The following is a 25132-nucleotide window of genomic DNA, read 5'->3' on the forward strand; positions in this document are numbered from 1 at the left end:
CTCCATGTATGACTGTGATATTATATGAGTAGATGTGAGCAGAGTTCTTGTGGGCAAGAGATCCGGGCTCAACGCTGAGCCCCTTTGATCGTTATGACTTTGGTTGTGCGTTCAGGATCATTAAATGTCAGAATAACACTTGACCACATGGTCTCTGCGAGGGTCTGGATGTAGTAGGCACGTTAGATAAACACAATGAGTGAGCACGTAATAGTTGTGTGACACATGTCCCAATTAATGCGCCTTTCATCCAAACGTTTTTGCTCTGTTAGATAGAAATTGCCCATTATTTTAATATCTTTGTCAAAATAATTAAAAATAAAAATAATGAAAAAAGAAAACCTAAACGTATTGGGAGTTGGGATTCATTTAAATTTTCTTCTTTCATTGTTTTTTATTTTTAATTATTTTGATAAAAATAATAAAATAATAGACAATTTCTGTTTGATCGTTGGAGTCTCTACCTCTAAGACCACAGAGGTGAGACCCTTGGCCAATCTTAATTCCATAAATTCCTAATTTACCTTGTTGCCAAATTTAATACGTATTTGACTCTTTCCTTTGTAATGGTAGTAAGGTAAATTTCATTTTAGTTAGGGTAAATTACTTAAACCTTCCTTGTGTTTTTTTACAAATGCTTTTATCTCCCTTGTACTTTGACTAGGGGTGCAACTTGGGTGGGCTCAATCTGAGCCTAAACCGGTCCAGCCCGAAATTTTACATGGGTTGGGTTTGGATTTTTGGTCCTCAGGTTGGGCTCGGGCCCATGAAATCGAACTTTTCTATTTTTCGAGCTAGACTCAAGCCTAGCCCTTAGGTAGCCCGAGCACATATGTATATATATGTTAATTACGCATATACATACATATATGCATACATATTTTGCTTACATATATACATAAATATATGTATGCATATTTGCATAAATACATGTATATGTATAATTTTAGAGTAGGTTCATTGACCAACCCAAGCCCGACCTGGACCCGAGCCCAACCCAAATTCATCAAATTACAGTGCAGGTTGGACTCGGGTTAGGAAAATAAAGCTTGACCTCGGGCTTGGTCCGGACTTGGGCCTTAAACCCAAATTTTAGGGTCAGGCCTAGGTTGACCATAAACCCAACCAACCCGGCACACAAAATGTTATATTCTTTCTATCTAAGGGAATAAGGGCATATCAGTAATTTTGTTGTCTTTGTCTAATGGAAGTGATTTATTTGTATAATTTCTCTGATATGTCGAATGGAGAAAATTAATTTATTTGGAGATATCAAAGTATAGAGGAGGTTCAAGCATTTGTCAGAATAAAAGCACAGAGGTGTTAAAAAGTCCCTCGGAAATAAGGGCTTTCATTTGCATGGCAGAAGAAAATGGAGCCCTTAGAAGCTACAGGCAGCTGAGTTAGCACGGCAAAGATCTCTGGGTCCTCTAGATCTCATTATCAGACAATTCATCCAACAAACCCAACAGTTGTTGCTTATTCATAATAAACTAACTTTTCATATTTGTCAAATGAATATAATAAATGATTTTTCTGATGAAAAGTTGACAAAGTTTGAGCAATTTGAGCAAGTCCAGACTTGATATTATGATGATAGCCAAGACTAAGGAGTTCTCTTTCCTGTCAATCAATTAAAAAAGAGAGCATACAATATAAAAATCTATTAATAAACAAACCAAACAAAGAATAAAGCAACTGCACTAGAAGACTTCTGTAAAAAAAAAAAAAAAAGAAACGATTAGAACGGTGAATAAAAGGAGAGATTCAGAGCCGTTAATCCATTTCGATGTTCTAAGAGTTACAATGGAGGTTGGTTGCAGGAGACAAAAAGTCAAGAAAAAGAAAACAAAGAATAGAGCTTGCATGCGTTTACCAGATTCAAGAAAGGTGATCAGAAGCCTGAGAAAGAAACAAGGAGTTCATATACCGATGAAGAAAGCTAAGTGCCTTAGTCCTCTAGTTGGCTACACTGCTCAGTGCTCATCTCTTCTCATCTTTATGTCTCTTGTTTCTTTCTCATCCTACTGTTTTGTTTATTTTCCACTCACTTTCATATGTCGGATCATAAGCTTTATTTTATTTTCCCTGTTTGTCTATGAACCTACACAATCACAGGGAAAATGAATTTATTATGTAACCACCCAATTAATGGGTTTCACTTATTTTAATTGTTTTACTACAGTAGGAATCTTCTTTCATAGAGATTTGCATTGTTGTCTTCACTTGGTTAAAGTGTTAAACCATCAAAAAGGATTATCTGGAAGTCAGTAAAGGAAAGAGGACTCGGTTTAGGGGGCAGTAATATAATTTCTTTGAGATGAGCCAGACATTACTAGATCAGATGGTAGGACCACCAAAATGGGTTTTTCTTGGGTCACCCGGGTTTTGGAAATGTTGGGTTGGTCAAATTTATTATAATGTATGATAATAATTTATGTGTCATATCCTCTAATGTAAGATATGGTTTTAAAAGATAATCTAGAACTGTTTTATTTATTTATTTATTTTTATTGTTTTCCATATTTTAATTTCAACCCGAGTTGAAGCATTTCTCCATCCGGTCCAAGATTGACAACATAGTTTGAAAATTGAAATAAATTCTTTTTGAATAAAATGCAAACTTTAGGCTGTGTTTGGTTGTAGTACAATATCCTTTGCACTAGTACAAATGAATGGAAGTACAAATGAAAAGAATACAAATTCCGATTTAATTTTATTTTGGATTTTATTTTATCCTGCATCAGGTTTTATTTTATTTCATTTGTATTTTATAATGCAATCGAACATAATGAGTAACATTTGAAACAAAAAAACCAGAATTTACACCCAAATCATTTGCACTACAACCAAACGCAGCCTTGGGATGCAATCACATATTGCTTATATTTTAACTTTTTTTAGTAGGACTATTTAATTGCATGAAATTAATTATTTAATAGTTATGTTAGGATCATGGGTTTGATAATGTGTATGACAGTGGTTAATAATGATGGCATCGGATTGATTAGGACCATAGTTCGTTATTGTTACATATGCAATTACATCATTTTTCCTGGTGCTAGTTTTACGAGGCTATTTAGGGACCAAAAATCAAAATGGGCAATAATCACAAAAAGACAAAAAGCTCAAACATTGGTATTTGTGTTAATGGGAATGTTACATTGTTAATCCTTCTCATTACTTTTTTTTTTTTTTTTAATTTTTGATATTGCAAATTACATATTTTTAAAGTTAATTAACTTAGAACGCGTTTGGGAGGGTTGAATCACAGTGGTTTTCCAGCTTTTTGAAGTGGGCCTCACACGGACAGTCAGTGAAAAATCCAAAGAATCTAAATCACCCGTCAGCCAGTCATTTAAAGGGCTTTCTGGCATTTTCATGGTTCAAAGTATCGATATGCTTATGTGTATCGGTAGAGTTGTATCGGTATTTAGATACATGCGGAAATTGTTTTTTTTTTTTTCAATTTTTTTTTTCAAAATTTGATTTTTGGGCATTAAAAAAGAATAGAGTCTCGAAACACTTATAAACATATGTATTGAGACCCAAAAGATACGATACGATATATTTGATACGGGATGTATCATATCGATTTTTTAAACGTTGGGCACTTCAAAGCAGTTGAACCAGCAAATGGGCCTCTATTCTTCTACTTAGTCCAGCTGCCCAGCTTTGCTTTGTAGTTGGTAGTTTGTTTCTCTTTCCAATATGTTCCACTATTGAAGTGGATGGAAGCATTTCAGTTCTTATTTTTCTTAAAAAAAAAATACCGTAATGAGTGGCTCATGGGCCCTCCTCTGCTGGGCCCAATATCAGATTGGATATCACCTACTAACAACCATGCCCCACATAATACTGTCATGATTTTCCTCTGACACCAATCTGATAGTTAACTACAACCTGATTGTGTGTTGGGGGCCCGTTAAATTAATAAATGGGCCAATGGACTATAAAAAACTGCATAATCAGACAACATAATCCGTCTGATAGTGAGATATTGTAACGTGGACCGCCAGAGGCAGAAGTCATCAAATATATATGAAAAAGAAAAAGAAGAAAAAAAACCCTAAAAAGTTATAATCATGGCCTCATGGGAAAATAAAAGGTTGGGTGCATTGAATCATCTGGATCATCCAGTGGATGTACCTTTTCCTCCTTTTCTTTTCGGGCACTCAAGCTGTCTAATGATTGGCTGAAATCTGATGGTTGGAATTGATCTATATAGATCGCATTGGTGATCTAAAATTCCACCGGATATTGAGGTTGTCTCAAATTAGAGTCAAGACGGTGCTTTGGCTCGTCTTGGATTAGTCCAACTCGATGGAGTCACCGAGTCAACTCGGATACTTGCCTAGTTCAACCTGAGACAGCCAAACAAGATTCTATAAATTTTCGTTAGTAGGACAAATTCGGTACATCAACCTTCATGGGTTCATGTGTTGTCCACATTTAACAAGTAAAATTAGGTTTGGGTGGTTGAACTGATAAGTCTGAAACCCCCCTTTCCACAACTCAATGTTGAATTGATTAGAACCACTTTTCAGCTCAGATTGATTTTAGGAGGAAATGTGCTAAAAATAAAAATAATGGTGGAATAAAATGGCTAGCTCTCGAATAGATTCCAATCCAACGAGGAAGAAAAAGTGTATTAATGCAAGAGACCCATCAGGATGATGTTGGATTTAAATCTGTCTGTTGGCCTTGTGGTCATTAACATAATAAATCTCTTTTGTTCCTCATTTTCCCAGGCATTATTTGTGTGCAAATCTAAATTGGATACAAATGTTGCACCCATTTCAATTTTGTATCTGGTTTGCTTGTAATTATTGTTCGTACACTTGTTTGATCAAAATTTGTATTTTTTTTTTGTCTCATTTGCATTCATTTATCATGCAAATTTCACTTCTCAAAAACTAATACAAAATTTTCACCACCTTCCTCCCTATATCTCAATTCTCTTTCGTACTGTCATACAAAATAGATGCCACATCATCTTACTCTAAAAAAAATAACATTCTTTGCTTCTCTTACCTCATATAAGGTGGGTATGACACTTTTTACTGTTAGAGAATAAAACCTATTCAAGGACTTTTTTATGTTCAATGGTTCTGTGAGATGGTATCAGAGCCACTTTGACCAAGTGGTCTAATTGTCACCCCATTATAATTAATTTTGAGCACAAGGTATGGGTGGGTCTGTGCTGTACATTCTTCAAGGCCAATGAGCTTTCGTGTGAGAGGGCATGTTAAAGAATAAAACCTATTCAAAAACCTTACTTAATGACTTAAACTTTTAAGTTCAATGGTTCATTGAGACTTACAAACAAATAACACAAATTCAAATCAGAAGCAAAAGAAAACCAGAATTTACAGTCAGGAGTCGGCCTATTTTTGCTTCAAACCATTTACACCAATGCAAAAAGAGAAGTTGCACTGCAAACAAACAAACTGAGCCTTTACCGACATGCATATTTAACCATATATATCAATGGATGGATAGAAGAAGAGGGAATTTGATCTTATTAATAAGTGAAAACTTCTGTTTAATTTACTTCATCATCTCACATGCATTCACATAGCATGCCTTCAGTTTCAGTCCAATTAAAAATTCTGGTCTCAGATAGTTAGGACACCCATGTGTTAAATTCCAGTACTTGACTAGAAGAAAGCTTTCCTCTCCATTATTTGCACTAGAGTATATTTTCCATGAAATTATCAGGACATTCCCGTGACACTATCCGCCACCATGTACGCTATGTCTCTTCTTGTCGATAATAACCCAAATCTTTCTGCTTCTGTCTTTCCCATCTCTGAGCAATCTTGTATTCTTCTTCTTGATCCAACTCAAACAAATCATATATGTATATGGTTGAAGATTGTGGCCAGAGGTGTCAATATACCTGTTTTGGGTTGAATTCCGTCCAAAATCCAAATCAAAATAAATTTTGACAGATTGGGTTGGATCTGATCTATGCCGGATTGAATTGATATCCGACCCATTGATAGAAGATAAGAATATAGGTGTCAATGGACCAGGTTCAGTTAGAATCAATATAAATTAAAACCAATTTAAGCAGATTGAATGATCCAAACACTGAATTGGACTGATTCAAAATATTCATTGGATTGGATTAAACCTGGTCTATCTGTAATGGATTCATATTGGATCAGATCGGATTGGATTAAATTCAGTCCAATTGGCACCTGTCATAGGCTCAGTTGTTAATTATTGTTTGGAAAAGCAATGAACCAGCCCACTTAATGAGTCAGAAAAGCTTCAGGGTTTTCAACTTTCCATCCAGTGTCACTTTCTCTGGCTTGCTGCAGGCTACTTGTGTAGTTTCCTTGTCCATGTCAACCCTCAACTGTTGGGTGTGTGTATCTCTCTCTGTAGCTACTTGGGTTCTCTGATTTTCTTAAATAGTGAGAATTAATTTACCGATTTCACCACATGTTAGGAGGTAATTTGGCTGAGATTTGCCAGAGAAAGCAATTAAAATGGCAAATCCTTACCTGTTTATGAGCAAGGAGTTCATTTTTGCTCCTATAGACACAAGTGTCTTTCGAGTGAGATCGATTTCAATGCTTACACCGTCGGCACAGCTGTGTATTAGAAATATCTCTATATTTGTATGTTTTTCTTTCTTTTTTTTTTTTTATGAGAAAATATTCTCAATACAAAGCTGAAAGCGACTATACAAATGGAGTGAGCACGGTCTTGTGAGGATGAGATCCACTTTCCTTTCGATCACCCAGAGACGACCATGTGATCACTGATCAGGATTCAGAATTTTGGCCTGACAGTCCCTTTTTAGGGCTAATGTTGACGCCTGGTTATGTGTCTGTCATTGGACACTCGAGAAGACATCCAGAAACAAAATTGATCTTGCCAAAAAAAGTGTTAATCCTGGTTGCCCAATAGTAGAATTAGAGGACAATTCTCATCGGTTCAGTTTTACAGAAATTGTTAACGTTATATTTGGTTTGAAGGAAAAAGTAGGGAAAATGAAGGAAAATATAGAAACAGTTATAATCTTTGTATAGGAGTATATGTTATTTTACCGAAAAAGAATTAATTTTACATTTAGAGTATTTTTTTTTTCTTTTCTTTCTACCAATTTCAGCATTAATATTTGTGCTTGCACCCATCACAACCATGATTCTAAATATTTATGAATGCAAAATGGAACCAGATTTGCATTCTTCTAGATAAATTTGCATCCATATCAATACATTCATTTTATGCACTCTCACCAAACGCAAGTGAAATTTGGACATGGTCAAAATTCAAAACATCGGTGTAGGCAGATATGACAATATTGACCTGTGCCTTTAATTTTTTTTTCCAATTGATTCAGGGTGTCGGTTTAAGGCCCATCTACCCCCTGAATCAGGTCAGACCCCAGAACATTTACTGTAGGGGTGTATTAGGAGGTCACCATTATGATAGTATCAATTAATACCACATGATATGTTTTGATATTTTGAGCCTTGGATACCATTACAAGTGGGGTACCTGCATTTAAGATTTTACACTGCTTCAGATCGGACTAAACCTATTCAAAATTTGACAAATCCCAACCCGAGGCCACAAGTTACACCCAACATTTGGAGTTTGTTTTGCCTGAATATCAAATATGATTTGCATAGATTTAATCAGAACTCAGAAGATAATATTGAAAGCGAGTTCAAATCAACCCCTTACAATGTTCTATAACACATTTCAACCGTGTATTAAGAATATTTCCTGATGATAATATAAAAAATAATGATGTCATCATCGAAAAATGTTTTCAATACACGACGGAATATGCTATGGGAGGCAATCTTGTGAAGGGCTGATTTGATCTCATTATAAACAACCCTGCAAAATAGAGTTTGTAAATGGAAAAATCACAGTCAAATGAGAATATTGACATAATTTTCTTAATTGGTAACAGTGGCATCTCCCACGTGTTTTTGGATGCATTATCATCCTGCACAGCAAATCAGAGTCAGAGATAGTTGGAATTGGAGATGGAGATTTGTCCGGTCTCCCTCAGGGCCCAGCTTCTCCCCATACCAACCTAAGCCTGTAGGACAAAGCGCCCACTGTTTTATGACATGGCGCCCTCCATCGGATTCTACTGCATGGAGATCTGACACTAGTGGTATTAATGTCCCACATCTTAAAAGCCTTTAGGGTTTGTTTGATTCATGGTTTGAAATGGAGTTAGAATCAAAATCAAATTAATTAATTGGCATAGTACGGAAACAAACAGAAGCTTTAAAGAAAAGAGTAAAAGTTGAATAAATAGGAAGAACTCTTCATGGAATAATTAAGAGAAAAGTAACATTAAAAACTATCATAGCTTTGTCCTATTTAGCCTTTATAAGAAAGTTTCTTAATCTATGAAAAAACTGTATAATAAAATTCTACTAAAATTATAAAAAAAAGTTCTAATTAAGCAAAAATTTGGAAATCACGATCTATACTAACTTGGTAATTTTGAACTAGAATAGAAATCCTATGCTGACACTAGCTTGATAAATTCGAATTAAGATAGAAGTTTTACACTGGCACTAACTTAGTAATTTCGAACTAATATAACTTCTGCATTGACACTAATTTGATAATTTCAAACTAAGATAAAAATTTAGTACTGGCGCTAACTTGGTAATTGATTAATCCATTGGATCAATAACACCATCTAAACTTTTTATATGTCTTAAAATAGTCACAACTTACATATAACTTATTGGCTTCATCTATTCCCTTGTCTATTTGATTTAGTTGAAAATTAAAATCAAATTCTATAAGATATGCACAAGTATAAAGGAGGGAGGGTTGATATTGAATAAAGAGAAATATGGTTTGATCACTTTCTTTTTTTTTTTCGCTTTTGTTTTGGATTGGCTAGAATCCGTGAGAGAGGCGGAAATGGCCATTCCCTATAAAAAAGGGGAAATATTATTTCATAAAAAATGGGAATCGTTATTTCTGTTGTAATTATTATTCCCCTTGGCCGCCCGTACCCCAGCTAAAGAGACATGCACGCAAAAAATAAAGCTGCACACTTAAAATGGGAGATTGTAGAGTAGGATAGCTTGGTAATGATGGGTAGGGGTATAAACGATATTCAAAAATTTGATTTCAAATTTGAGATTCGGCATAATGATTCAGATAATTCGAATATCTAATTGATCGAATTCGAATGTCCTATTCATACTGAATAGTTATTCGAATTCGAATTCGGATATGACCTGATTTGATTCGATAAATATCTAAATTCGATCGATTACTTAATTCTTATATAATATATAAAATTTTTAAATATTTTATATAATTTATATATAATAATTAAATTATATAAATAATTTATATATTTTTGTATTTTTATATAAATAAAATATTTATTTTATATATTTATTTATTACCTAAAATATTTAATTAATCGAATTCAAATCGAATATTTAATCATATTCAAATTTGGATATTAATTTTCAATATCTGTCGGATATCAAATTTTTTAATCAGATGCGAACCTGGATATTGTTTGATCTGATTCATATTGGATCCGTTTAAACCCCTAATGGTGGGTATAGAATTTAGGACTCTGGAATCTAGGGTAGGTATAAAAGCTTAAAAATTGATCATTAGGTGATGTATCAGAGTTGAAAGATGAAACCCGATTCAGTCAGTGCAGAACCCATTCCAACAACCATTATAGTCGTGCATTGGGAATATCTCCCAACATAACTAAGGAGATGCTCCCTTTGCAAGGCTATTCCAATGGTGTTAGAACGGGTCTTGCATTGACTGAAGCCCATCTCTGAAACGACAACAAGTATTGGATAAGTGTCTTCGATCTTGATCTCTAATGTCGAGTCCAGATTTGCTCCTCATTGAGTGCACCTCATACGGACTTCACAGTCCCATCCAATCGTGTATTGGGAACATCTCCCATTCTCTATGTTTTCATTCATATGGCGATGTTTTCAATACATGATGGGATGGGGCTGTGATGTCCTTGTGAGATGCGCTTTGTGAATAATAGATCTCGATTTCTCGGTGTCGAAACCAGATATAGTTAGTGTAAAGCCCGTTTGAACAGTCATTAAAGCCTTGCATTGGGAATATCTCCCCGTTAAATAAAGCATAAAAATACGAAGATGTTTCCAATACAAGGCTGCTCGAACGGGCCAAGCACTGATCGAAGCCGATCTCCTCGATATCATTTCCCATAAATTAGAGACTGGATCTGCTCCTCGCACATGGCGCCTCACACCGACCTCACAGGCATATCCCACCATAGGGAACATCTCCTGTTATTTATGTGTTATTATTTACGGGAAATGTTTTCAATGCATGGTAGGATATACCTGTGAGATCCTTGTGAGGCGCCCTGTTGAGGAGCAGATCCCAATTCAATAAACTACTTCTTGCTCGAATAAATCAATTCTAAATTCTTCTCATCCCATTGGATATCAGTGCTTGGGGTTAAGTGGGCCCAGATGACAATCCAATGCAACTTGGGCGGGTTCGAGTTCTGATCTTGTAAAAATTTAAATGGGCCTGGTCCTGACGTTTGGGCCCGATGCAACGTAAACGCTTTTAATTGGGTACTCAAATTACTATTGTTATTTAAGGACGTTTTGTTTGTATCAAGTATCATTGTTGTTTTTATCAATATAAATTGATGTACAATTATTATTTAAGGACGTTTATAATTGAAATAGGCATACCTTCAAAATACTTGCACAAGAAGTTATTTACAGAAACATCAAAATTAGTGCTTCTTTCCAGGGTGTGGAGTCTAATTTTTCTTAGTTAAGATGATCAACCCAAAATGTTTCGTGTAGAAACAGCAAAGGTACCAAACACAATCCAAATTGTCATTTTTTTTTTTTGCAGATGCATTGACAAAATGACTCCCAGGAGTGGCACTTCCTTATCATGTTCTTGTTTCCTTGCTGTAACATCGATAAACGCAAGGGGTCGTTTGATAATCGCTGAAGTAATTGAATCAAATGATTTATTACTTTGTCATTTAAGCTCAGTTTGGAAGGAGTATAAATACAAATCTGTAGAGTATAAAACCTTATATTTTGTATTATTTTGTATTTATACTTCTTCCAAAAAGTAGAAATAAAAATTTATAGAATGCAAAACCTTATATATTGTATTATTTTGTATATATTTATATTGTACATATTTGTATTTGTATTCCTTCGTTATATTAATTTGGAAAAAATACAAATACAAATATATATAGATTTTGCACTCTACACATATATTTGTATTAGTACTCCTTCCAAATCCAACCTTAGTGAATAAGCCATTAAATAGACCTACAAGCTCCATAATAACCTGAAGGACATAGCATACTCTAATCCGGACTTAGGGTTTTGCCATACATTTGGATGCAACCTGGATATCATATTATTTTTGGCACCCATGTGATTATCTGAAAGATTTAAGCAGGGATTATATATTATGACAACAATTGTGATTTATGATTTACAATAATTTGTTAATTATAATTAATAATAATTAACATTAGTTTTATAACTTATATTTTAATAATTAGCAATAATTAAATAATTTTGTTAGCAGTAATTAACCAATACTGTAAGACTATACTTGTCATGGTCAGACCATCAAAATATAGGTGATCTTTTTGAATCCCAATTTCTACTCTGGTTCAAGTCTTATAGTACTGCAATTAATAATAATTTAATAATTTTATTAAGTAGTCATAGTTAAATAATACTTTTTGTCTTTACATTAGATATTGCTTTTTTCGTATATCACACGGCGCCCTACTAGTTGGACTATGACAAGCTAGTCACTTTCTTCAATATACGTGGGGAATCATTCCTATACAAACCTATATAGCTCGTGACTAATTGAATAGGCAAATTGTACCTTATCTTCAAGAAAGTTTGGTGTGGGGTCTGGAATTAGAATTGGAATGGGTCATTTTGATTTCAACTGTTTGGTTGAGCGGAGGAATGGCATTCCCTAGTATGAAATCTCATTCTAACTGATTGCAATTCTCATTCCAATTCCTGTTTGAACCAAACAGACTATATATCTATATCTATATATATATATCAACATGTTTTTCTAATTATCTGCCTACTTCCTAAGCTAATTGCTGTGATTGTTGGGGCTAAAGTCAAAGTCGGGTACCCAATTTGAAGATTTTATGGATTTTTAAGATAAATTCTTTCAAATTTTGACAAAATCCCAACCCAAGCCTATCCAAATTGAATTCCTAATTGGGATATCTTTTAGAAATGTATGGAGACCATAGAAATATTAGAAATGCATGGATACTTCAAGTGACAATAACATAATAGAGATCGTAGGAACATATAAAATATAATATTATTCTCAAAGCCCATATAGCCTGTGAACTTGAGTGAAGGATGCATAGGCATTGCAAAAGTAATTCCCAAAACAGCTTGAGATTTAGGGGTGTTTTGCCAACATGTATGATTTCGTTTTTCAAAACAAAAACAAATTGACACATCAACAAAAATAGATTAATAATTTTGCTTTTTGAAACAAAACCAATTATGTTGCCAAACACCTGGTCCCAAGATCAATGGCTGCTCTTATTTCTCTCTCAATCTGCTGCCCTACACGAGTCCGGATCTCCTGCCCACGCCTACCCATATAACATCGCAGTCATGCATGGAGAACATCTCATCCTCCTACATGGTATTATGCACGGGGAGATGTTCCCAATTCATGGGGATAGTGTATTGTGAGTAGACGTGGGCAGAGTTTTCATGGGCAGGTGATCTGGAGTCATCCTACACTTGAAGCCAATTAAGCAGTTCAGCAGATGTACCCTCACAAAGCACTAGGCCCAAATGGTTTTTCAATGGTTTTCTATCAACATTTCTAGAATCTGATCAGCCAAGATATTTTTAACATGTCACATTTCTTCGTTACTAAACATCTGCGTAAAGAGATAAATAATAACAATCTTATTTTCATTCTCAAAAATCACCCTCCAGTAGATCTATCTAGTTATCGGTCTATCAGTTTATGCAATGTCATCTACGAGATTATTTCCAAATGGATGGTCTTACGACTACAACCAATTGATCACCCCTTTTCTATAAAGATTTCTTAAGAATAGATGGATGCCTGATAATATCCTTTTAGTTAAGAATAGAATGAGCTGAAACTTTCTTAAATCTACTCCCTAGAAGATGAAGTTTCCTAACAAGTGGTGCCAATTAATTTGTCAATGTATTTCAACTCCCACTTGCTCAATTAAATAGAGAGGAAAATATTATGATCACTTCCATCTTCAAAGAAGTCTTAGGCAAGGAGACCCTCGTTCGTTACAGGAATGAAAGTCCTCACTTAGCTCTTACAACAAGCAGTAAAAGCTAATCATACTCCCATAACATATCTTCTTTTTGCAGATGATTACATTTTATTCTATAGAGCTGATATCAATCAAGTGAAAGCTCTTTGCAAAATACTAGAAACACTCCACTCCATCTCAGGCCAAAAGATCAACTATGGAAAATCCAGTATTCATTGCTCAGTTATTGAAGATAAGGAAACCTTTATAGAGCACCAAAACATTGGACCTAAAGTGAGGATCAAAATAAATAGTCTGGTGTCACACAGAATACTCTCTAGAATTAATGCTTGGAGTTCCAAGCTTCTCTCAAGCAAGTAGAATCACATTAGTTAAGTCTGTCATCCAATCCAACCCCATATATTCTATGCCCAAAGAAATTTTACCTAATAATGTCCATATAAAAATAAAGAATTTATCAAGAAATTTTTTGGTGGCAAAACTGATGGATGGACACAGTTCAAGATACACCATTTCATGGAAGAAGTTCTTTCTCCCAAAATCCATGGGAGACTTGGGTTTTAGGAAAAGTCATCCAATGAATAATGATATGTTTGGAAAATGGTTATGGATGCTAATCTCTAATCCTAACTGTTCATAGAGTTAATTAAATAATTAAACAAAAATATTTTCCTAATTCCAGCCCCTTCTTGGCAATGGTGACCTGGAGAGGTTGACATTAATGGAAAAAGGTCCGTAAATTACTGATGGACATAAGACCCAATCTTCTGTGGATAGTAAAAGATGCATCTTTTATTCGTGCTTTTCATGATCTTTGGGTTCCAACTTCCAAAATTTCCTAGTGGCATTCCTCAGTCAATACAGCCATTGTTTGAACAGGATAAACAACTTGAAGTTGCAAATCTTCTTAGTCGAAATGGAGTTTGGGATATACCCTGCAGATTTCGTGCCTCAACAATAGAACATATAGCTCCAATCAGAAAACACATTGAGTCAAATTTTGATAAGGTCCTGTGGAAGTTAAACAATTCAAGTTTATATACAATCAAGTCAGCACATAGAACCTTCCTAAATTAATTGCCACCAACATCCATTTCCTTTATTGGATGGAAACTCAAAATCCATATTTTTGTTTGGAAAACACTTTATGAAATGGGCTTTTAACAAAAGACAAGTGCATGAAGTGGTTGCCTATGAAAGATCAAATCTGTGGTAGGTGTTTACAGCAACAAGAAACACATTTTCGCTCTTTTCTTTGTATGCCCCTTTGCAAGGGCAATATTGTGTGAAGAATAATTGAATACTTAACCCAGAAAGGCTCCAAAAAGCCATTGCATCATATAGCACAAGATTGGATAAATCATACAAGTCTCTTATTGAGTACCCAGGAGGTAAAGATATATGTTGGCAGGTTTAGCATACTTTTTTATTACCTAATCTGGGAGGCAAGAAATAAGAAGATTTTTGAAGGTCACCAATGCTCCCCTTCAGAAGTTTTAGGCAAGAAAGCATGCTATCTATTGATTAAGTCATCACAAATATCTCCTGCCCGAGATTTGTTAATTCTTCTGATGAGCATGGGTTAAGTTGCTTAGAGCCAAGTATCTAATCAATAATCTGTGGTTCCCTAATAAAAATTAGGCAAAGTGATTCTCTTTTTTGGAAATACTTTTCTAAGAATTTGATGGAATTAAAATCTGGCATGGGCTTTTTTTTGTTACTAGACTCTGTTTTTAATATATGGAATGTGCCCTGGATTAGGAATGGGAACTGTTCTCTCTCTCTCTCTCTCTCTCTCTCTCTCTCTCTCTCCCCTCCCCCCCAAGGAACCTCCTCTTAGATCGGATGCCTTTGACAGTGAACAGTTTATTTCAGAAGTGAATGGGTGTTGGGATAGAACTAAACTTGACTCCTTTTTCTGTAGTTCTCTACTGGATGTATTATGAATACCCACATTTTTAATTGAGATCTAGGAAACAAAGTCATTTGGACCATGTCCAAGAAAGGGAAATTTCTCTCCAAGCTTCATTGTTTTAACTCTTGGGCTCAAACTGGTTTATTACTGATAGATCTGCCCTTTCTATTATTAAAAAAAATCTGGGAATTCGAGGTTTGTTTTATTTGGTAGGTACTTCAGAAGTTTTGTCATCTAGGGGTTTTTTGTTTCTGTGGTGATCATAATGAAAATCCCATTCAGGACTTTGAACAGTTGTGTATGGAGAAGGAATTCCTGAATTGGTTGGCTGTCTCTTTAGGTTATATTATATTTGTGTTGTGCACAATGACATTATTTTTAAAGGAAAATGTAAATATGTGCTTTGGATATTCAAATAACCAACTGATCATTTCCACTTACAGAGATATTAATTCAGACCTGAATAATCTGATAGATGATCCTTCTTTATCTTTAAGCAGAAGCATCAACTTTTGTGAGAAACAGGAGTGGCCTATTCCTAAAATGAACCTATGGTTTTATCTGTTTCTCTAATTCTGCTGAATTTCTTCATGCTGCAGGAGGTGCTTTTTGGTCTCCCCAGAAAACAGTGGAGGCTGAGCTTCATGCTTTACTAGTAGCTTTGATGTTTACCAAGGAGCAGCACTGGGATCATATACGTTTTGAATCAAAATCCATGCTATCTATAAATGCAACTAACTGATTGCATACATTTTAATTTGAATCAAAATCTATGGTATTAATTATGTACTATTTGGCGTATTTGCGTGTGTAAAAAGGTCTATTTAATAAACACTTAACAAATTACTGAATATATGTAATCAGACAGATAAATTACATCTCCCACAAGTCCATAACAAATCCATCAATCAATCAGTCAACATTCAAATTCAACTTAATTGAAACAAATTCATATTGGACCTAGATCATGTGTCATCACTCAATTGGTTTACCCAAACATTAGTCTCATCTGTATTTTATAGTTATATTACAAAGATTCACCTTTTAATACTAATAGGATTTTGTAGAGGGAAGATTTTGTTCTGTTCTGGAAGTTGTGGCAAGAAAGGGTGTTTCTTGATAAGTTCTTCCATGAAAGGGTGCTTTTGTAGAGGAAAGAAAGGGTGCTTTTTTTTCATAATTTACTTTTTTGTCTACATGATATTCAATGAAATTAGATTTACAGGGTTTAAGTTTCGATACTTAGACTCAGTTTGGAAGTACAAAAACAAATATATACTGTATAAATACATATAAAATAATACAAAATACAAGGTTATGTACTCCACAAATTTGTATTTGTACTCCTTCCAATTAGATACTCAAGGAAGTTGTGGCAAATGTATTTAGGGGGCATTATTTTTCTGGATTTTGAGAGGGGGGACCAACTAATTCCCATTGACCAAAAATCACATGTTCTTTTTTCAGATTTATGTGGGGACCAGGGAAAGTTTATTTCCATCTCCTAGGTGGGTAAATAACTTTCCCACCTAGGGAAAAATTGCCCCTTTTAATAATAGATTTTTATGGCTAAAATGGTCATTGCCTTATTTACATGGAAAATAAAAGAACATGGGTAAATGCACTTATCCAAGCAAGCCTTTCCTGGAAACACTTACCCGGGTAAGTACATTTACCCAGGTAAGTAACTTACCAAAAAACAAACGGGACCTTATTTTTAAATTAATTATCCAACTGGCTCAATAAGTCTTTCCTGGAAACACTTACCTGGGTAAGTACATTTACCCAGGTAAGTAACTTACCGAAAAACAAACGGGGCCTTATTTTTAAATTAATTACCAAACTGGCTCAGTGAAAGAGTTGTTAGGGTGCTGGAGTTACAACGCCTGCCAAAGCTTGCTAGTGGTCTGTGGGTGTGCATTGCGGCTGTTGTGATGTACTGGTAGCCTGTAGGGCCTCTTGTTTTTGTTACTTCCGGTAGTGAATATTTCATGTCCAAGGGGGAGATCAAAGAGATAGCTCATGGGCTAGAACTTAGTGAGGTGAACTTTATATGGGTAGTTAGGTTCCCAAAGGGGAAGGGGAGGGGATCAGGGTTGATGAGACCCTTCCACAAGGGTTCTTAAGAAGGGTTGAGGAGAAGGGAATGGAGGTGGAAGGATGGGCTCCACAGGCAAAAATACTGCAACACACAGCATTGGTGGGTTTGTGATGAGCCATTGTGGATGGAGCTAAGTGTTGATGGGGAGTTTCATAATGAGGTGGCAAAAGTGATGAAAGAGGTGGTGGTGGAGGGAAGGAGGGAAAGAAATAAGGTGGAAAACAAAGGGAGTAATTAAGCAAAGTGATTAGGAATGAAGGGGAGAAAGAGATCGATCGGTGTGGTATTGTGGTGGTAGAGAAGCTGCTCCAATTATGTAAGAAGAGTAATGAGAAAGAAAATGATGGTTTGCACTACTTGTAAGAGCTAATGCATATTGGTCGTATCTTCTTTTCCTTATTTTAGTAAGTAAACCCATCCAATGCATAGGATTGTTTATGTGCAATGCCATAATCAAAATAATTTAGATTGGACTGGATTTGGTCCAATCTGGTGCAGTCCAATGTGAATCCATTACAAATGGGCCTGGTCCAATCCAGTCTAATGAGTATTTTGGACCGGTCCAGAGATTGTTTAATTTGTTTAAATTCCTATTAATTTAGTTTGGTTTCAATTCAAAGCTGGTCCATTAACACCTATGTTCTTATTTTCTATCAATAGACCAGATATTGGCTCAATCCAGTATAAATTCATTATGGATGAACCAGATCCGATCCAATATGTCATATCGGTCCATCCAAATAGATTTTGATTTGGACAGAATCCAAACCAAAACCGGTCCATTGACACTACATCATTTTACTTCATATTTTTGTTCCTCTCGAACAAATTGATAACCTTATTCCTGTCTTAGTTCTCTTTCATTTACAAAATAAAGTAAACAAATTTACACCCAGCCTATTTACAGTCCCTGCATTTTCATTGCTTCAAACAAACGGAGCTATAATTGTACTAAAGCGCGCAAAATCCTATAGAATAAAATCTTGCCTGGTGTAGATAATCCATGTTAAAAACCTTACTTGTGTCCTCTAGCATAATTGTCAACGCGAATAAGCTTTCTTTTTTATCTTTTGTTATGTTCGTGACAAATTCTATATTGTGACGACCCGCAAAGAACTGAAGGCAAAATTTCATAGTAATTTGTCATAGAAGCATAGAAGGGCATGGGTCACCGTTTGAACCCAATCCATATTCAGCTGATGGGTCTGACCCAAAAGGGTTTTCTCTTGTATACTTTGTTTTTGGCTTGAGAGAGAAGTCAAGTGATTTGGGTGCATTTGGGGTTTAAGATTTTTGGTGAATAGGGTTCTGTGTGCACAGCTTTGTGCTCTTCACTGTAGTTGACTCTATAATGGATTTTTGCTTCTCCTTCACATGTGGAGGTAGGCTATAAGACAAACCACACCAATCTATGTATTTTCTTTGTTTTCTTCTCTTTATCTCTGTTTTTCTTTTATTTTTGGATGCCAATAGAATATGTTTGTTTAGGTTTTGTGCAATATCTTATTTTTTTATCCATTGGGAATTGGCTGATCTTGGAATCCAATGCAATGAGATATTAATTTGGAAGGCAATGAGCCAAAGATCTAATCTCTCTGGTATAATAAGTAATAACATAACATCCTTGAAACCTGTCTTGCCACTCTTATCAACCCAATCACTAAGGTTGTATTTGATACCATTGCTTTCTATATGAAATGTTTTGGGTTGATCAATATAAATTGACATAGAACTATTATTTAAGGCTGTTTGTAATGGAAATACATAGAGAAAATTACTCTGCAGGAATTCTGAATTACATACAATCCCCGTAGTCTATTAGTGACCCTCCTATAAGTCACATCCTGCTCATAAATTTGGCATTGTCAATTTTCACCCCCTTTACAGTGGGGCTAGAGAATTCTGAGCTGAGCTGACCATTACCCTAAAAATGCATGTATTTCTTGCTCAAGGGGGCCAAGTCTAATCATTTTATCTGAAGTAACTCTCGTATGTGATGTGATGTGACAATGTATCTCTGTCAAATTTGTATTGATATGTACCGAACACAACCTAACTGATAGTCACACTTAATTTTAAGTGGACAAAGTATGTTCCACCAAAGAATAAAAGAAAATTCTATTGAAAAGAATGATAAAAAAAGGAACTGCACAAATTAGCATGGAAAAAGTTTGGTGTTGCGGTGCAAATTTTATTTGTATTGATGCAAAGTTTGATAGTGCAAATGATTTGAATGCAAATTCTAATCTATTTTTGTTTTAACTTTTGTATTTATTTTGTTTGATTGAAGTACAAATGAAGTAAACATGGTTTTTGAACTGTCATTGATTTGGACGGTTGGACCGTTTGACCCAAGAATCGTTTAGACAACTGGTTCCGTTTTACTCCAAACTCGGTCTCTGGTTAAAAACCATTGAATAAGTCAACGACCTGTTGACCCAGGCGGTCAAACTGTCGACCTGTTCAACGGTTTTTGGCCTTTATTATTATTATTTTTTTATTTTTTGTCAGAACAGGCTGTCCGTTCGAATCGGACAGTTAAACCGTCGACCCAAAAACCAGTGGCCAGAACGGTTCTATTTCCGAGTCATTTTTTAAAATCATAAAAGTAAAATAAGACCTGAAGCAAAATAAAATAAAACCCAAAACAAAATTGAACCAGAATTTGTATTTTTTTTTTATTTGCACTCGCATGCATTTATACTAATGAAAAAAAAAATTGCACTGCAAACCAAACACAGCAAAGTGTTAATGCTTTACTTTCTCTTCTAATTAAAACATATCTATGAATTTGTGTTAAACCTCAATAAGCTTAAAAATGACCGGTCAAATTTGCAAAGATGCAGTTGTTTTAATTGTGAAAAGCATAGGAAATTACCAGGATTCGAAACAAGAAAAGGCTGAGTCAGATATGACCTGTAAAGCCTTTAAATAATGTTTTTATGAAATAAAATAAAGTAAAAAACTAAATTGCCTGCTTTCCTTTCTCAACCCTTTGGGAAATGCAGAAAAGTGTTGCAATTATATCAAGAGAGATGCAATTTTTAATCTTTACAGCTACATCTTTGCTTTATTGATGAGTTGATGAATTTCAAACCTGTTAATCATTTATATTTTGGTCCTCATTCTCAATCCTTTTCCTGGTTATGCGAAGAGGAAGTGATGGATCTGAATTACAGTTCATGATGCATATCTAGTCTTTTATTCAATATCAGTTTTATCATATTAATTCTCTTTTCAGGAATGAATCTTGATCCAATGATTAGTTTCTATTCGACTCTCATATTTAGGAGTGAGAAAAAAAAAAAACGGAAAAACCATATTGAATCGAAATTCGAAAAATTAACCGAAAGTGAACTGATTGGTTTAATTTTTACAAAAATCAAAGGTACCAGTTTAATTTCAGGTTTGGTATTTTTACAAAAATCAAAGGTACCAGTTTAATTTCAGGTTTGGTATTTTTACAAAAATCAAAGGTACCAGTTTAATTTCAGTTAACTAATATAGAAAATCAACAGTTAATCGAATTGGTTGATATACACATATTTCTATACATTTTAGGGAGAATGATGATTCAGCCAGGGTCAGAATTTGTAGGCTCAAAGTACATTTAGGGTAGGTGTTAGTTCGGATTTGATGCCATTTCATGGGCGGATATGGATGCATAGAGTGTAGGTTTTTGACCTTTTGAATGTTTATAGCTCTACAGTGAAAATCAGAAATCTGCATTGGGCCTGTCCGTACTTCTCTACATATTTTATGTATATTATATATATTTTATATTTTTTTATATATTATAATTTAATAAATATTCATTACATATAAATATATATATATTGTAAATATAAAAATCGATGAACCGAACTAACAGTTAGCTGAATCGGTCAACTGATTAACTAATTGGCTTCGATTCAGTTTTGATTACGGATAATAACAGTTTGGTTTCAAAAATAGACCCACCGTCATATTCTGTAATATTGCTTGTAAAGGGATTTCCTTATTTTATTTAAAGCAGAATTTCTAGTTGAGCTAAGAAAGGGTCCTGTTGTAGGCTTATTTGCATCACCATCTGATAGATGATTGGCAATATTAGCCAATCTTCAATTCCTTCACTGGACACCCATAAATTCCATTTGCAAATTCTCCTTTTGTCTCTATACTACCCAAAATTTTTTCTATATATAGGCTCGATTTGTTTGCAAAAATATATGGGAGTGCAAATGTGCTTAGTAAATTCTGGTTTACTGTTACTTCAGATTTGAGTTTCTCTTATTTGTTTGTGAGAAGCAAAATAGAAGCCAAATGACATGGTTATGACGCAATTCCCCCTCCATATTAGGGAGAAATGAGGTAGGTGGAAGGTGGTTCAAATTTTGCATCAGTTTTTGAAATATAAAATTTGCACGGTCAATAAATGCAAATGAAACAAAAAGGTATACATTTTTATATCAGATAGGATTGCAAATCATAGTTACAAAAATATGGATGAAAAACTGCAAACAAACACAACCATAATGATGAGGTCATACCAAAGAGCATTGAGATGACCCCTCAAATAAATAAATAAATAATATTATTTGTATACTTTCAAAGCATGAAACAATCAACAATGAAGAAAGATTGAAACTCATGTTATGATTGTATAAAAAAAAAATCATTTTTGGACCTTTAAACCACAAAGGATTCAAAACTAGGAGATTTTATTATGACATAAATTTACAACATATTAATTCACTGTGCAAGCTGGATTTGTGGATCATTCCATTCTTGTTTTTCTGATGCTATGAATGTTTATATGCTTTAATTCTCTTTTCCCCTTCTTTTTTTTTTTTGTTGCATTTCAATTCATGAACTATGTTTTTATTGTTTTTCATACAGAAAGAAGTAAACCCAAATTGTTCTTCAACTCACAAGCAGTTGCACATGGATGATATTCCTAAGCTGCTGAGTAAGAACAGCTTCTGTCAAATTAACAATTTGAGGTTAATTCTTCTGTAAAAAGAAAAAAAAAATTGCATGCGGATCAATTACAAAACAGAATCATCTGTTTTATTTTTTTTAATTGAATTGGTACTTTATATTGAAAGTTTATTCTTCCACATCCATTGACCCCAAGATTCCTCTGAAATTTCATCGACTACAGAAAATGAAAAGCTTTTCCTGAATGATTAGAGATGAAATTTCTCCCACTCCATTCACTTTCTCATTGATCACAGCAGATATATTTTTCTGCAAGTGGACTGCAATCAATCAAGATAGTTTGGCCAACACTCTTGATCAAGGAATAGCTCCAAAACGGCATCTATATCATTAAACCTTCAACCTGTAAACTTTAATGAGTGTATCCCATCAATGAAGCACCCAAACAAATAGCACATGTACCACAGCAGGACAGAATTTTCTAATTACACCATATATCAAACGGTATGAAAACAGAGACAGAATTATCCTATGGTAGAGTACAAGAATGAGGTTAAGAAGTTTTGGAAGTTCAAAAGACAAATTCGTTTACAAACCTGTTTAGACATTAGAGGGAATTTCCTTCCTAAATCACCAGAACCCCTCATGGAAAGCAAATGAAGAAATTCAGTAATAGAATCATGCAATAAACCAAGGTGAAAAGTCATCTTAACTACTCCACACCAGTCTAACCCATAATAAACATTGATCAGTTATCAGTAATTCAGCGCAGAGAATCTATGTTCTTGCTCAGTTCCTCCAGCTTCTTCATCCGCAGTTTCTCGCTCTCGCTTACTAGCTGCTCAGGAGATTTCCAAATGGGAAAAATGAACAGGAGAGGGGAAAAAATGCAAAATTAATATCAGAAAGAAATCAACTGCATATGTATACTGACCTCCATTAATTTGGTGATTAGTTGAGCTTTTTCTCTGTTCTTTTCATTTAAAGCTTCAAGGGCTTCTTTGTATTCCTTCTCCTGTCACCAATCAAAACCCCACATTTAATGCAATTAATCCTGTTACTTCTAATTATCACACTGAAGATACTCATGAAGAAAGGTAAAGCTTCTGAGCTGTGAAATTAATAACTACTTATGATGGCTATGATGAATTTTTGACCTTCTTTTGACAGCTCTGTCCCAGTGGCTTCAACTCCCGGTTCACTCCATCAATCTTCTTACGTAATAAACCAATTTCCTTCTTCATTGGATCAGCCAGAGCTTCAAGTTCCTGGTGGGTATTTTCATGAACAAAGAATTCAATATATTTGATCGCCAACAGCTTAAAAGTAGATATTAAACAGGAATTTTAAATATCTATTGTTTGCATGGATATTTAGATAAAAGCTAAAAGCACTGCAAATTTTAGAATTTAGGCACAGATCAAGTGGTATTGAGCTTAATTTCTTCAAAATAGTTGTTTCTCTCTCTGATTAGAAGTACAGAATTGGAATTAAGCTACTGATGGTGGAATCTTGTGGCTCTGGTTACAGAAGTGTTCAAAATTTTCATGCAGATAGCAACATGGGTATGTGGGTTTAACCTTCGACTTACTTGTCTAATCTCTGCCAAACGCTTTGATTCTTCTTCCACACGACCCAGCTGAGCCTGAACCTTCTCCCTCACCTCCATCTTCTTCCTCTCGATTTCTTCTTCCTTTTCTCGGAACGAAGTAAGAGCCGATCTTGACATCTCTTCTTCCTTGTCATCCTTTCTCTGGCTCTCGTTATGGCTGATGTTCTCCGAGTTCTTGACTCCTTGCACCTGTGGCTGGTGGTGCTGCTGCTCCCATGTCTGCTTCTGGGTTTGCATCTCTGCCTCTACAGAGGCCCTTCTCTCTCTCTTTCTCTCTCTCTCTCTGGGATTCCTTCTATCTTCTCTTTCCTTCTGGTCTGCTTTTGCTTTAAAATGATTGTTCTCCTTCTCCGCTGCTGGTGCTTATAAACAAGGCCGGCTTTAAAGGTCTCAAAGCAACCAGCTTTCTTTATTGCGAAATTTTCAAAAGCATGAGCTGAAATGACCAGAGTGCCACTGCTTTATAATGATAAAGATGGAGAAGATTTCAACTTTGGGGAATAAAGACTTCTTCTCATCTCAGTAACCCAATTCCTCTATTTATCATTACACAGAAACCCACTAGATAAACAACCCGGATTTTCCTTTTTTGCTTTCAAGATAAAAAGTCTAGATATATCACTTGATATCAGTAAGGATTCTTTCCAAACTAATTTCCTTTAGCTTTATTTCATAAAAACAATTGGTAAGCTGCTTTCGGATCTACATTGAGCCTCTCTCGATGAACAATTTTCCTAATTTGGTTTTTCTTTGATTGATCTTCTGTACATTTTATTATGGGTGTGATAATTTTTTGTTGAAAGTTTCATTTTTCCATGAAGAGGGGTGGGTGTGCTTAGGGTAGAAGGCTTGCATGGAGTAGACAATAAGGGCTTACCTACACAAAAATAAAAACCGTGGGGGCCAAGACAGATTAAGAGACAACCAGACAAGACAGTACAGAGCTAACTTTCAACAAATATGGTTAGCTTTCCAAGATGGGCTTCAATGAAAGACCTTTTTCTCCTTTTGGTTAAGAATTGGTTTTGTGTATTAATTATCATTAAGTAGTTAATGGGTTTCTGCTTCTGCTTTTACCTTTTTCTCCTTTTTCTTTCTCTGTGGGGGCCAGTGGAGCACCCAACATGATCAAATATAAAAAAGCTATGTGTAAATCCAACGGCTGAGATCAGCTAACAAGATTGATGTTGGTAGGACCATCCAACAACCACGTTGCATTTGCGTCACTGCGCGTGCAAAAATGGGCTCCTG

The 25132-nt window shown here is 34.9% G+C and overlaps 1 protein-coding gene across 3 annotated transcripts; it reads right to left on the minus strand.

The window, feature by feature from the left end:
* Positions 1-22622: 22622 nt before the first annotated feature.
* On the minus strand, positions 22623-24696 carry LOC148871108 (uncharacterized). Of its 3 annotated transcripts, none has more exons than XR_016107132.1 (5): positions 23861-24696; positions 23427-23537; positions 23204-23284; positions 22866-23107; positions 22623-22672 (listed from the first exon to the last, which is right to left on the minus strand). XR_016107132.1 is itself a non-coding variant. In XM_088969316.1 (4 exons), the coding sequence occupies exons 1-4, from the start codon at positions 24116-24118 to the stop codon at positions 23033-23035; spliced, it is 525 nt and encodes a 174-aa protein (XP_088825442.1). In that variant the 5' UTR covers positions 24119-24696; the 3' UTR covers positions 22739-23032. The 3 variants fall into 3 exon arrangements, 1 of the variants encoding a protein (XP_088825442.1); XR_016107133.1 differs by having other exon boundaries at positions 22623-22679; XM_088969316.1 differs by lacking the exon at positions 22623-22672 and having other exon boundaries at positions 22739-23107.
* Between the last annotated feature and the right edge of the window lie 436 nt (positions 24697-25132).

Source organism: Nelumbo lutea, chromosome 2, assembly GCF_056320005.1.
Source record: "Nelumbo lutea isolate HS-2025 chromosome 2, American lotus-T2T, whole genome shotgun sequence".
Taxonomy (NCBI): Eukaryota; Viridiplantae; Streptophyta; class Magnoliopsida; order Proteales; family Nelumbonaceae; genus Nelumbo; species Nelumbo lutea.

What these genes read in the sequence shown, in the direction of transcription:
- LOC148871108 (XM_088969316.1), bottom strand. Translation starts at nt 24,118, where the DNA reads ATGCAAACCCAGAAGCAGACATGGGAGCAGCAGCACCACCAGCCACAG. An exon ending in GTTTGGCAGAGATTAGACAA is followed by an intron (nt 23,538 to 23,860) that starts GTAAGTCGAAGG and finishes AATACCCACCAG; the next exon opens with GAACTTGAAGCTCTGGCTGA. An exon ending in TAATCACCAAATTAATGGAG is followed by an intron (nt 23,108 to 23,203) that starts GTCAGTATACAT and finishes TCTCCTGAGCAG; the next exon opens with CTAGTAAGCGAGAGCGAGAA.